The sequence below is a fragment of the Podarcis muralis genome, chromosome 1 (genome assembly GCF_964188315.1).
Source record: "Podarcis muralis chromosome 1, rPodMur119.hap1.1, whole genome shotgun sequence".
Lineage (NCBI taxonomy): Eukaryota > Metazoa > Chordata > Lepidosauria > Squamata > Lacertidae > Podarcis > Podarcis muralis.
This window is the reverse complement of record NC_135655.1, coordinates 50,773,267-50,785,741: the sequence shown is the minus strand read 5'-3', so window position 1 is coordinate 50,785,741 and position 12,475 is coordinate 50,773,267. Positions and strand designations below refer to the sequence as shown.

General features: G+C 42.6%; 1 protein-coding gene across 3 annotated transcripts in view; it reads left to right on the top strand.

Annotated features, from left to right (window-relative positions):
- DGKZ (diacylglycerol kinase zeta) overlaps positions 1-12,475 on the top strand; it is a 112,668-nt gene that overhangs the window by 64,575 nt on the left and 35,618 nt on the right. For all 3 annotated transcript variants that reach the window (XM_028727018.2, XM_028726992.2, XM_077928783.1), the window contains 8 exons: positions 1,043-1,151; positions 2,304-2,399; positions 4,633-4,710; positions 5,254-5,310; positions 7,819-7,887; positions 10,668-10,739; positions 11,075-11,191; positions 11,290-11,361. In XM_028727018.2, the coding sequence (XP_028582851.2) occupies positions 1,043-1,151; positions 2,304-2,399; positions 4,633-4,710; positions 5,254-5,310; positions 7,819-7,887; positions 10,668-10,739; positions 11,075-11,191; positions 11,290-11,361 (670 nt within the window). The remainder of the gene's footprint in view (positions 1-1,042; positions 1,152-2,303; positions 2,400-4,632; positions 4,711-5,253; positions 5,311-7,818; positions 7,888-10,667; positions 10,740-11,074; positions 11,192-11,289; positions 11,362-12,475) is intronic.

Genomic DNA, 12,475 nt, shown 5'->3' with positions numbered 1-12,475 from the left:
AAGCATTCAGAAGTGGCAAATATTATTATTAATAATAATAGTAATAGTTTTAAAGGACCTTTATGACTGTAACATTGATTGTGTGTGGTGTAGTGCTACCATGTTTGACTTAGGTAGATTCACATCCCTGCTTAGCTACAAAGTTGACTGGGGTAACTCAGGCCATTTGTGTGTTCTCAGCCTCACCTGTATCCGAGAGTTTTTGAGGGTAAAAGCCTTTGAGTTACTTGGAAGAAGGATGGGATAAAAATGTGTGTGTGCGCGCACGTGTGTGTGTACACACACACACACATACATTGTGAGGAGGACAAAAAACACGAATATGATTTGTCCTTGATGAATTGATCTAGAGTAAAACCCATGTGTGATCTTAAATATGCGCTCTAAAATTCTGAGATGCCCAGCTGCTTCTCCCACTCTCACCCCAATTAGCCTTGGAATGTTTTGCTTCGGAAGCAGCAGGAAACCTGGGCTCTGTTTCATCTTCCCAGGAGTCTCACAAGCCTGTGTTATTGTGTTATTAGTCTTCATCCACTTGAGAGAATAGTGATCTGTTCATGGAATATGCTACACACACACACACACCTTTGGGAGGAAGGATTCATGGAAATAGTATACATTCAACTGCCACTTGGATTTTTTTTAACTAAACCACCACGTGCCTTTCTTCATGGCTGGTGTTTGCAGTGGCATGGTACAAAATCCACATGGTAAATTTCAGCTTGCCAGTAACTTGGCATTCATTAGTAGTTGTTGTGTGGCATGACTTAAAGCAGTTGTGAAGAATAGTCTGTTTTTCACTGCCACAAGGTAGAAAATAAAACTTACTGCCTACCGCTGAGTTGGGCAAGTATTACCTGCTCTGTGATTTCCAATCATTTCTGCCTCATTTTAGGCAGCTTTTTTGAATTGATATTAACACATGGAATGCCTTTCTTTTTAGCATCCTTTCCCCCCAGAAGGCTTGCAAATGCTGCATTTAGGAATAATAATGATTAATATGATTCCAGGTGTTTTTATGGATAATCTTCCTGTCTTTCAGAAAAGCTATTGCCAAGTCTGGTCTCCAGCACCTGGTTGCCCAGCCAACCCCCCCACTAGCCCTGAGAAGCGATTCAGACAGGGAGATCCGCAGTACTGTCGACTGGAGCGTAAGTTCTACCTTCTCCCCTTGGGGGGAGGTGAGCAGGGAAAGATAATGAATGGGTTCTTTCCCATTGGCTCGGCTGCATAAGTTTTGCCCAGTACAAATCCACACATAGGTGGCTTTCTGGAGCAAGGGTATCATTGGCCAGGGTGTAGTCTGAAGTCAAGTCACTTGATGCATCAGCCTTGCTGAAGCCAAGCAGGTCTGGTCAGGAAACAAGTAGTGCATTTCTCTGGAGTGATGGTACCTGAGTTTCCACAGGATGGTTCCTGTAGCTCTGGTTGTGCTCTGCATTGCAGCAATCAACAGGCAGCATGGGAAGCTGCCATGTGGGTGAACTCAAAGCTAGCCTGTGAAGGTCAAATGGGAGCCATGTGTTGAAATCTGTTTATTTCCTGCCACCTTGGCAAGTCCCTTCCTGTCCCCATATCTATACCTGAAAGTATTTGGCCATTCTATGCTCCCCATTGATCAGAGCCATTGGTATGTCATGCTTGTAAGGTAAAGGTAAAGGGACCCCTGACCATTAGGTCCAGTCGTGACCGACTCTGGGGTTGCGGTGTTCATCTCGCTTTATTGGCCGAGGGAGCCGCCGTACAGCTTCCGGGTCATGTGGCCAGCAGGACTAGGCTGCTTCTGGCGAACCAGAGCAGCGCACAGAAACGTCGTTTACCTTCCCGCTGGAGCGGTACCTATTTATCTACTTGCACTTTGACATGCTTTTGAACTGCTAGGTTGGCAGGAGCAGGCACTGAGCAACAGGAGCTCACCCCGTTGCGGGGATTCGAACCACCGACCTTCTGATCGGCAAGTCCTAGGCTCTGTGGCGCCACCCGTGTCTCATGTCGTGCTTGTAGGCTGAACCAAATCCTTTCCTTGTACCTGCTTCAGGTCAATGGCAAATAACTGGTGGGCACAGGAAAGCAGAATGTGCAACAGGATGATGCCGAGGCATGTGTGTGGCGGCGGAGTCTTGCCAAAAAGAAGCTTGGTTAAAGCAATGTGTAGTTTTGACTCAGTTCATATTTGGGGCTGAAGTGGAGAGTCAAGTTAGTTCCCCTGAAGCTAATGACCGGATGGAATTGTGGCTAGGTTCTGAACTGAGTGTGACCCTGCAACAGTACTGTGGAATGACAACATTACTTCTGTCTTTCAGGAGGCTGCAGTTTACGGGGAGCACATTTGGTTTGAAACCAATGTCTCTGGGGACTTCTGCTATGTGGGGGAACAAAACTGTGTTGCAAAAATGCTGGTAAGTCTTGGCAAGAGGATGCCCCTAACTGGTCAACTTGATTTTTGTGTGTCTGCACCACCATCTAGTGGAGGAAACAAAAAAATGCCTTAAATTGCACATCCCAGAATACCATCAAGCAGAGATTATGTGAGCAAATATTTTTCTTTGGGGAAAATGAGGGTAGTGTACGGGGGGGGGGGGGGGGGGGAGTGGCCCTTCACATGACATCACTTCTATTGGCACCTGGTGATTTTAAAAGGATACTTAGCATACATTGTGGGATTTGGTGTCTAGCACAAAATCTGGAAGAATGAACATGAGAAACCTTTCTGCTTATTGTTTTGAATTGCAGTGTGTGTGTGTGTGTGTAGTGTTATTAGCTGCACAGAGAGAACCTGCACATTTACAGCGTATTTCTACAAAGATGTCTAAGTAAAAGTGGGGCAATGTATTAGTGGTGGAGCATGAGCATTTTGTGCAGAAGGTCCTTGGCGGCTCCATTTAAAAGGGTCTCAAAGAACTGCTGGGAGTCGGGCAACAGCCTCTGGGTCAAACTAGATGTGATCTTTGCTGCATAGGTTCTTTTGTAACTCTTAAAAAAACCAAAAACCTAGAGGTGGAGGGCCTGAACTGGATTGGAACCACCAAGCAGGGCTTAAACTCTTTGCTCATGGAAAATTATTTCTCCCGCCTCCCCGCACCCTGCCCATGTCTTCTTTTAACAATTTGAGGGAAAGCAGTGCAAGGGCAAACTAGTCGTGCTGTGCAAAGCAGCTTCATGTGTAATAGAGAATGATGGTTCAGCGGCAGAGTACATACTTTGGGTGGTATTCAACTAAAGTTTTACTGGGAGTAGATCCATTGAAATTCATGAATATGAATAAGTGGGTTGATTCCTGGTAAAACTTAGTTGAATACCGCTCATAAGGACCCAGACTCATTTCCCCCAGCATCACTCACTAGGAAAGACTGCCTGGGGCCTTGAATGAATTGCCACTCTTGATAGTGGGCTAGATGGGCAGGAGTGCGACCAAGTTGATCAAGGGTCTGAAAACCAAGCCTTGTCATGAACAGTTGAGGGAGTTGGGTATGTTTATCCTGAAAAAGAGGAGATGGAGAGGAGGTTTGGTAGCCATCTTCAAATATCTGAAGGGCTGTCACATGGAAGATGGAGCAAGCTTGTATTCTCCTGATCTGGAGGGTAGGACCCAAACTAGTGGATTTGAGTTAAAAGAAAGGAGATTCCAACTAAACATCAGGAAGAACTATTTGGCAGTAAGACTCACACAAGAGGTGGTGGACACTCCTTCTTTAAGCAAAGGTCATGGATGCTTTAGTTGATATCCCTGCACTGCAGGGGGTTGGATGAGAGGACTATTAGGGACCCAACTCTACACTTCTATTTTTCTGTGATGATAAGTTGGTAATTCTGCCGAAAGTCCACACACTCCTTATCTCTGCATACTATTTGTTCAGCATTTGGTGACCTTCCTTGCCCTCCCAACTTTTTTTTTTTAAGTAGCAAATTCTACTTAAAAACTACCTAAAACTACCTAAATGAGTTTTATTCATTCTAGCCACTGTATCTTACTAGTATTAGAATTCAGGATTTTCCTCCCCCTTTTGTACTGTGCGCCTGTATCTTTTTTGGCTGCCTCAAAAGGGTGAGTCACACTGAAAAAGCTTTCCAGGAAGATTTAAAAATAAAGAAAAGCAGGCGGAAATGCAATCACAAGCTTTATGTTTATCTTGTAGAGCTGGAAGAAACTTCCTTGATGCAAATTCATCTAAATTAGCTTGTAATTCTCCCCCTGATTGCATGGTGTTTTTATGTTTTTAATTTATAAGGCTTTTGGAAAAATGAGAATCCACCTCAAGTATACAGAACGATAGAAATAAATACATATTTCCAGCTATCCCTTTGATGGCACCCTTTGCTTTGTGGGTAGGGGACTGTGATCAGTCGGTCAATATATTTCAGTGCCTGGATTCCATTTGCTTCATTATGGGCAACAAAAGTGGGAGGTAATGCACTCCATACACAATCCGTTCCATCTCCATCCTCTGCCCTGGTGCATATATTGGGATGGAAGAACGAAGAGGAAGCCATTACCTGCAGCATTCTTACCCTACACTTGTGTGTTCCATATGGTTTCTTCTCTGCACAAACAGTTATTTGAGTGTTGAGCTTGTTGCAGGCTTGCCAGTCACTCGCAGATGATGTAAACTTCTTGTCTTCCTTGTCTTGCAGCAAAAACCTCTCTCCAAGCGCAAGTGTGCTGCCTGCAAGATTGTAGTCCACACACCCTGCATAGAACAGCTAGAGAAAGTGAGTAAAATCTAGTTAAGCTCTTGGGCTGTGCTTGGAGAGATGGGATATCAGCCTCCTTTTAAAAAAAGGAACGTTCCTGCCGGATCCAATTTCCATGAACGCTTATATGCCTGCTAGGAGAAATTCCTAAGAACCAAACTCTCTCTGTCATATTTTGTTCCTTCTTGACTCTGTAGGCAAATAACTTTTGCATTTAGAGATGCCAAAGCTGATAGCTTTGCATCCAGTTGGCCTTGGGTTCAGTCTCTGGTATCTCCACTTAAATGATTTCAAGCAGCAGGGCTGGGAAATGCCTCTGTGAGAGGCCTTGCAGGGCTGCTGCCAGTTAGAATAGATAGTATTGAGCTAGATGAATTGATGGCTTGACTCAATATAAAGTAATCTCATATGTGCATATGCTCAATTATTCATTGAGAGGACTGAGTGGGAGGAAAGAGGCAATGGCAAATAATGTATTCCTCACAGGACAGAAATGCTCCACATTTTATGTTTCGTTTTTTTAAAAAAAGCTTTCCACCCATCTTTCTGTTAAATCCACAGATAAATTTCCGATGCAAGCCTTCCTTCAGGGAATCTGGATCAAGAAATGTCCGAGAGGTAAGAGCTTTGTGGACTGTTTATTGATCTGTAGCACAAGGAAATTGTGTGCATGCACCCTTTGATGCAGGTGGCTGTGAAATCTTTGGCCTCATTCGGTTCTGAGGTGACAAACTGCCCATAGCCAGGTTTAAAGTTGTATACCCCCCTGAACTTGAGGTGCTAACAGGTGTCTGAGCAGTAAAAGACACGCTATGGCCCATCCCTCCTGAGCATTTCTTTTGAAAATCTGCACATCGAGGTACAACAATGAGATGCCACCCATTATCTGTTATTGATACATTATAGTAAGGAGTGGAGTTTTCTAATCTAAGGAAAGAGTGGACTAATTTACCAGTTAGTACAGAGGTAGCCAGTGATATGCCATTCAGATGCTGTTGAGCTACAACTCCCATCAGCACCAACCAGTATGACTAATGATCAATGGTAATGGGAGTTGTAACCCAAAAACATCATTGACTACTCTTGAGCTACTAGTAATAACCTCTGAAGGGACTGGTGCATGCTGGGGAGTGCGTGGCTAGTCACGGCATACTTCCACCACTTAATTCAGTCCCTAGAGGAAGAGAACTCTCCATGGTGCTGAAAGGTAGAGGGCTGGGCCAATGAGTATCCATACTGGCAAACCATCAGGCAGCTTCCATACTTGAAGTGAGATTTTAACACATCCACATGCTTACAGCTTCATAGAGAAAACTTGAACCTGTGCTTCACCTGAACAGACTTTGCACCAGCTCTCAAACTGGATGTAGACCTAAAGGAATCTTCCTTCGAACATATTTTTAAAGAGCCAAGCAAATTTTAACATACAGACATAGCATTCCCAGTGGAGGAAGGTGTACAGTCGTACCTTGGACCCTGAACACCTTGTGAGTCGAACGTTTTTACTCCCGAATGTCGCAAACCCGGAAGTGAGTGTTCTGGTTTGCAAATGTTCTTTGGAACCCAAACATCCGATGTGGCTTCCGCAGCTTCTGATTGGCTGCAGGAGCTTTGGTTTCCGAACGTTTTGGAATTCGAATGGACTTCCGGAACGGATTCCGTTCGACTTCCGAGGTACCACTGTAACTGTCATTCTTAGTAACCAAGTCACTATGGTAACCCTTAGGTTTTATCCTGACTTGTTTTTTGGTGTGTTTTCTCTTGGCTTGGTGGGATTAGAAGTGCAGCCTGTCTTTGAGTCTCACCTTTGTGACTCCTAATAGGATCATTATTGGAGTGATTCTGGTGAATATCTGAGTAATCAAGAAATGTTAAGAAGATTGTACAGGAAAAGACGTAAAAATAAATACCTGGTCACATTTTCCTGAGTTGCAGTGCTTGCAGCGTTCGCTTTCAACAGAGACTAGGAAAAAAAGTAAATTATGGTCTTTGCTGAATACTTGCACAAATTTATTTATGTATGTATTGCATTTATATCCTACCACATGGCCCTCATAAAATGGCTCTTGGGGCAGCTTACAGTTAAGAATAGAGCAATAGTTAGTAGTAAAACATTAACAACCATAAAAATATATAAACAATTAAACATTTACAGGGAATAAAAAAATAACAAGTTATCATAAAATTGGCATCTGTTTCTGCCTCTGAACACCAGCTGAAATAAAATGCCTTTAGCTAATTTCTGAGAGACAAAGATAGCCAGTAAGGCCTTTTTTTCTTCTTTTTTGCAACGGGGCGGTGTGGTGGGGAAGAGTGAGAAATCCAATAAGGGAGAGGGCACTTAATTGCAGAGAAAGCCCTGCTCTTTGCCCCTGTCCATTGATTTCAGTCAATGAGAGAAGTCTTAGTGCATAGGATTGCTGAAAATCATCCTGTCAGCCACCTTCAAAGCTACAGATTGCATCCCACAGAGCTTTATTTTCGACATAACCATGAAATGAGCAGCTATCTCATGTTGTGGTTAAGTTAAGGTAATTTCACTAAACAGCCTATACTCATTCGACTTCTAACAATTTAATAAATTTGAAGCCGTGAGGATTCGTGTTGTTAAATGGGACCAGGAATTTGTTCCTTTTGCCGCTAAGCACAGCCTTGCCTGTTACTCCTGTGTATTTAACCTCGTTTCAGAAAGAAAAGCTACATATAGCATAATCTCTCTGTGTTGCAACATGGATTGCTTGCTCATAGTCTTGAGGTATTGCTCGCGGCAAATATGTAGATGGCAGACTATTCTTGTATTCAATGCCATGTAATATCGTTTTGAATAGTTTGGGTTTGGTGCATCTTAAAAAGAAAGTACTTGTTTCATCTTCAGTAATGGGCGCTGAATACTTTCCTTTGGAAGTGCTCTGCATTTGTCCTTGTTTGGCTCTGAGGCATACTTTCTGAGTTTGAGCGGGTTCTGAAGCAGGGGAAGGTGAAGGTGGCTTACTCTGTTCTGGATTGTCAAGGCAGCATTGGAGGCCTCGGCTTCTAAGCCTCCCAGCCTAGATGTGTGCTCAGGGGACGGTATATGTGTCTCTCCCATTTCCTCGTCTTTTAAACTGTTCACATGTTTCTCCACAGCCTACAGTCGTGCGGCATCATTGGGTACACCGGAGACGTCAGGAAGGGAAATGTCGACAGTGTGGAAAGGTGAGGGGGAAACCTGTGTGGATATAGCTTGAAGGGTACAATGAAGCTGGAATTGGGATCTGCAAAAAAAAACTTTTCAGATCAAGATTCTTACGCAACTTGAGCTTATATCAAGCGCTTCAGTTGCTGGGAAGCGATACTGAAGTTTTGTTTTCTGACACTGCTACGCATCTTTCTGAGGCCTCTTCAGTACCACCTCTTTGTTTCCATCTGAGGGCATGTTTATTCAGTCTTTTGAGAGAACTTGAGTCTTCTGCACAATATGTTTTGAATTGCCTGGCTTTAATATATCTCTCTCTCGCTTGGACTACTGCAATGCGCTCTACGTGGGGCTACCTTTGAAGGTGACCAGGAAACTACAACTAATCTAGAATACGGCAGCTAGACTGGTGACTTGGAGCGGCCACCAAGACCATAGAACACCAGTCCTGAAAGACCTACATTAGCTCCAAGTGCATTTCCGAGCACAATTCAAAGTGTTGGTGCTGGCTTTTAAAGCCCTAAACGGCCTCTATCCAGTATACCTGAAGGAGCGCCTCCATTTCCATCATTCTGCCTGGACACTGAGGTCCAGCATCGAGGGCCTTCTGGCGGCTCCCTCACTACGAGAAGCCAAGTTACAGGGAACCAGGCAGAGGGCCTTCTCGGTAGTGGCACCCGCCCTGTGGAACGCCCTCCCACCAGATGTCAAAGAGAAAAATAACTACCAAACTTTTAGAAGACATCTGAAGGCAGCCCTGTATGGGAAGCTTTTAATGTTTAATAGGTTATTGTATTTTAGTGTTTTGTTGGAAGCCGCCCAGAGTGGCTGGGGAAACCCAACCAGATGGGTGGGGTATAAATAAATTATTGTTGTTGTTATTATTATTATTATTATTATTATTATTATTATTATTATTATTATTATTTATTAATTAATTAATTAATTAAATTTTGTTGTCATATGCAGCCTTGTGATTATCAAATGATGGGTGGTTTAGAAATAAATTACTATCATTGTTGGCATCTGTTTGTCTCGAGAGACAATAGAATGTGCCTCGCGGGGTGAAGTCAGACCACTGCATGAGGAGCACCGAATGTATTTGACCCCAGCTTGGCTTCAGGAGTTGCTAGAAGGAGGCATACAAGGCGCCATTCAATAGTCTTAGGGACTCTAATCTGGATTTGTGTAGAGTTTACTCCCTAGCCTTTTCTTCTCCCAAAGATATTCCTCAAGGCGCTGAGGGCTCAGAGTTTTCCTTCTCCAAACAACAGCAACATACATATTATAATTGTTACATAATTATATAATCACATTAACAACAGCAACAACAACAACCACCCCTGTGTCATAACTGAGATTCATGGCAAGCTTCTCACTCACAGACCATTTTCAGAAACGTAGGGGTAACACCCACCCAAAGTTGTTGAGCTCACCTCTCTGCGCCCCACCGATCACTGTTCCACCCACAGCCTCCGTCGTGCAGTCCCAAGCGCCATGCTACAGAGGTGCCGGAACTCACCAGTGGGAAAGCCCTGACTGTAGGAGGGGAAATACACTTCCTTTTGGTCCTATAAAGACTAGCACATTGGGACAAGAGTTATGTGTCTGATGAAGGATATTTGTCCACAATATATTCTTTCTTTAAAGCCCTATACGGTCTAGGACCCTCGTACCTACGGGACCGCCTCTCCTGGTACGTCCCATGGAGGACCTTACAGTCTTCAAATAAAAACATCTTGGAGATACCACAGGGTGGTTAGGCTGGCCTCAACTAGAGCCAGGGCTTTTTCGGCCGTTGCTCCGATCTGGTGGAACGCTCTGTCACAAGAGACTAGGGCCCTGCAGGACTTGACATCTTTCCGCAGGGCCTGCAAGACAGAGCTCTTCCACCAGGCCTTTGGCCAAGGCGCAGTCTGACCCTCTCCTTCTGTAATCCTCATAGCACTCCAGCCCAAAGGTTGCCATTAATTTGATTTTGAATTGATTTTAAAATGTATTTCAATTAATTGATTGTGATTTTATGTAAACTGTGTTATTTTTACTACTGTTAGCCACTCTGAACCCGGCTTTGGCTGGGGAGGGTGGGATATAAATTATTTATTTATTTATTTATTTATTTATTTATTTATTTAAAAATAAATTTATTTATTTAAAAATAAATTTATTTATTTAAAAATAAATTTATTTATTTGGTTTTTCAAATTGAGGTTTTACAATCACATATCCAGCATACAACATAAAAACAAGATTCCAACTAATCTCCTTGATTTCCCTCCTCACCTTTATGGGTCCTATTGTTAGTCATTTCCTCCTGCATCTTTTATAATAATCCAAACCTTTTACATCTCCATTATATCCAAAATTCACAATTAAACTACGAGTGTTATTCCAATCCTACTAATGATTTTAACTGATTACAATGGTTTTTAAGATAAATTATAAATTTCCCCCATTCCTATATTAAAATTTTGGTCTTCCTGATTTCTGATTCTTCTGGTCATTTTTGCCATTTTGGCATAATGCATCAACTTAATCTGCCGTTCTTCTCTGGTCGGGACTTTATCTTCTTTCCATCTCTGAGTCAATAACATCTGCGCAGCCGTGGTCGTATACTTAAATAGTCTTTCTTCTCCAATGTCCACAATATATTCTCGTCGCGTTACATTTATTTGTTTCAAAGATGCTACAGGACTCTTTGTTGTTGTAAATTCATGGACCACAGGTTTATTGCTATGATATAAAAAGAAACTTGAAATGACGTGCAACTTTCTCCTTATTTTCCTGTCTCCCTGTGCAGGGTTTCCAGCAAAAATTCGCCTTTCACAGCAAGGAGATTGTAGCCATCAGCTGTTCCTGGTGTAAGCAAGCAGTGAGTGCAGCATGTATCTGTTTGCTAAATTGCCCTCCCTTTCTAAACACAAACACCTCTGCCTCCTTTGGCCCCCCCCCCCCCCCCCCCGTAGAGTTTGGAAGTACTAGTCCTCTTCTTGTTTAGTTTTTAAGTAAGGGGAGCATTAAAAATGGTGATCCTGCCCCCTGCAATCTGAAGTGGTACAGCCCGTTCCTTATCACTTTACCCCCTGATTGCTACATCATTCTGCTGCGTGGGTAGACGTGGCCGGTGTTTGGAACAGACACACTGAAGGCTGTGATTGTCCTGGACAGTTCTGTAGACACTAACTGGCTCTCTCCTTTTCCTTTCAGTATCACAGTAAAGTTTCATGCTTCATGCTGCAGCACATTGAGGAGCCCTGCTCACTAGGGGCACATGCCGCTGTTGTCATCCCCCCCACTTGGATCCTACGGGTCCGGCATCCCCAAGTAGGTTGCCCCCTCGGGTTTCCTTTTGCATTTAAAACAGGGGGCTCATTTAAACCAGCTCCTCGTTTACATTGCTTCTTCTTTTCCCTCATCTCTAGAACCCGCTAAAGTCAAGTAAGAAGAAAAAGAGGACATCGTTCAGGAGGAAATCCAGCAAGAAGGGTCCTGAGGTCAGAGAACAGAACTAGGATAGGGAAAGACTGAGAACTAAGATGCAAACTGAAGAGGTGGTGGTGCTGAGAGATCAGTGGCAAAAATACCAGGCAATAGACTAGTGTTTGGGGTTTTCCTCCAGTGTTTTACTTACAAATGTTTTTAGCATGCTGGGGGAAGTGGAACACTTTTAAAAAATAATCTGTGCTCTCATAAACAATTGCTTGGTTCATTTACAAATAGCAAACGTTCTAACTAACATATCAAAATAGAGGAGGTATTTTGATTTTCCTCAATTTCAAGAAAAACAGTGAAATTGCATGGAATCTCCCAAATGGAATCTCTGAAAGGGCAGAACTGCATCCTCTGCTCAAAAATTAAGAAGAACTGAACAAAACGTAATAATATAAATACTTGCATTATAAACCAATAATTGTATATAGAAAATCCATTTTTATCTTAAAGTTGGCATAACAAACATAAGAAGGATTAGATGCTGTAACTAAATGTATATAACCACAAAAAATGGAGAAACTTACACTGATGATCAACCATGCAAGATAAAAACAGTTACGATGAATTCTCTGATATAATCTGTGATGAATTTTAGAAGACATAGTTTGTCTTTGAATGATTTTATCTTGGCTTAATAAGCAAACGTATGTATGAGCATTTTGATTGCTCAAGCATCCTCTTTGCAGCACCCTTCAGCAACATGAGGAAGTTTTACAGTTAAGCGGAATTTCCCATTTTGTCCAAACTGGGAAGTCATGGTTGCTACCTTGGGAAACTCTGGTTGACTGAATGCTTCAACATTTCATTGTGCTATTCTACAAAGGGAGGAGGAGAGGGGTCAGCCATAGAATTCTAGTCTATTTCTGCTGGGAATATGGTTCAGGAACACATTCAGTTGCTTTTCCAAAGATAGGGACCCTGGGATTTTTTTTTGTTTAATATTTTTATTAATTTTCACAAAAACAAAAGCATTACTTTAAGATGAATAAAAGGCATAAAATAAAACATTTAAAACAACTATATATACGATCCGTATTGAATCCACAGTATGGGATTACTTGAATCCCCTGACTTCCCTCCACCCCCTCCCTTGGCTCCTTTATAATATAACCCTGG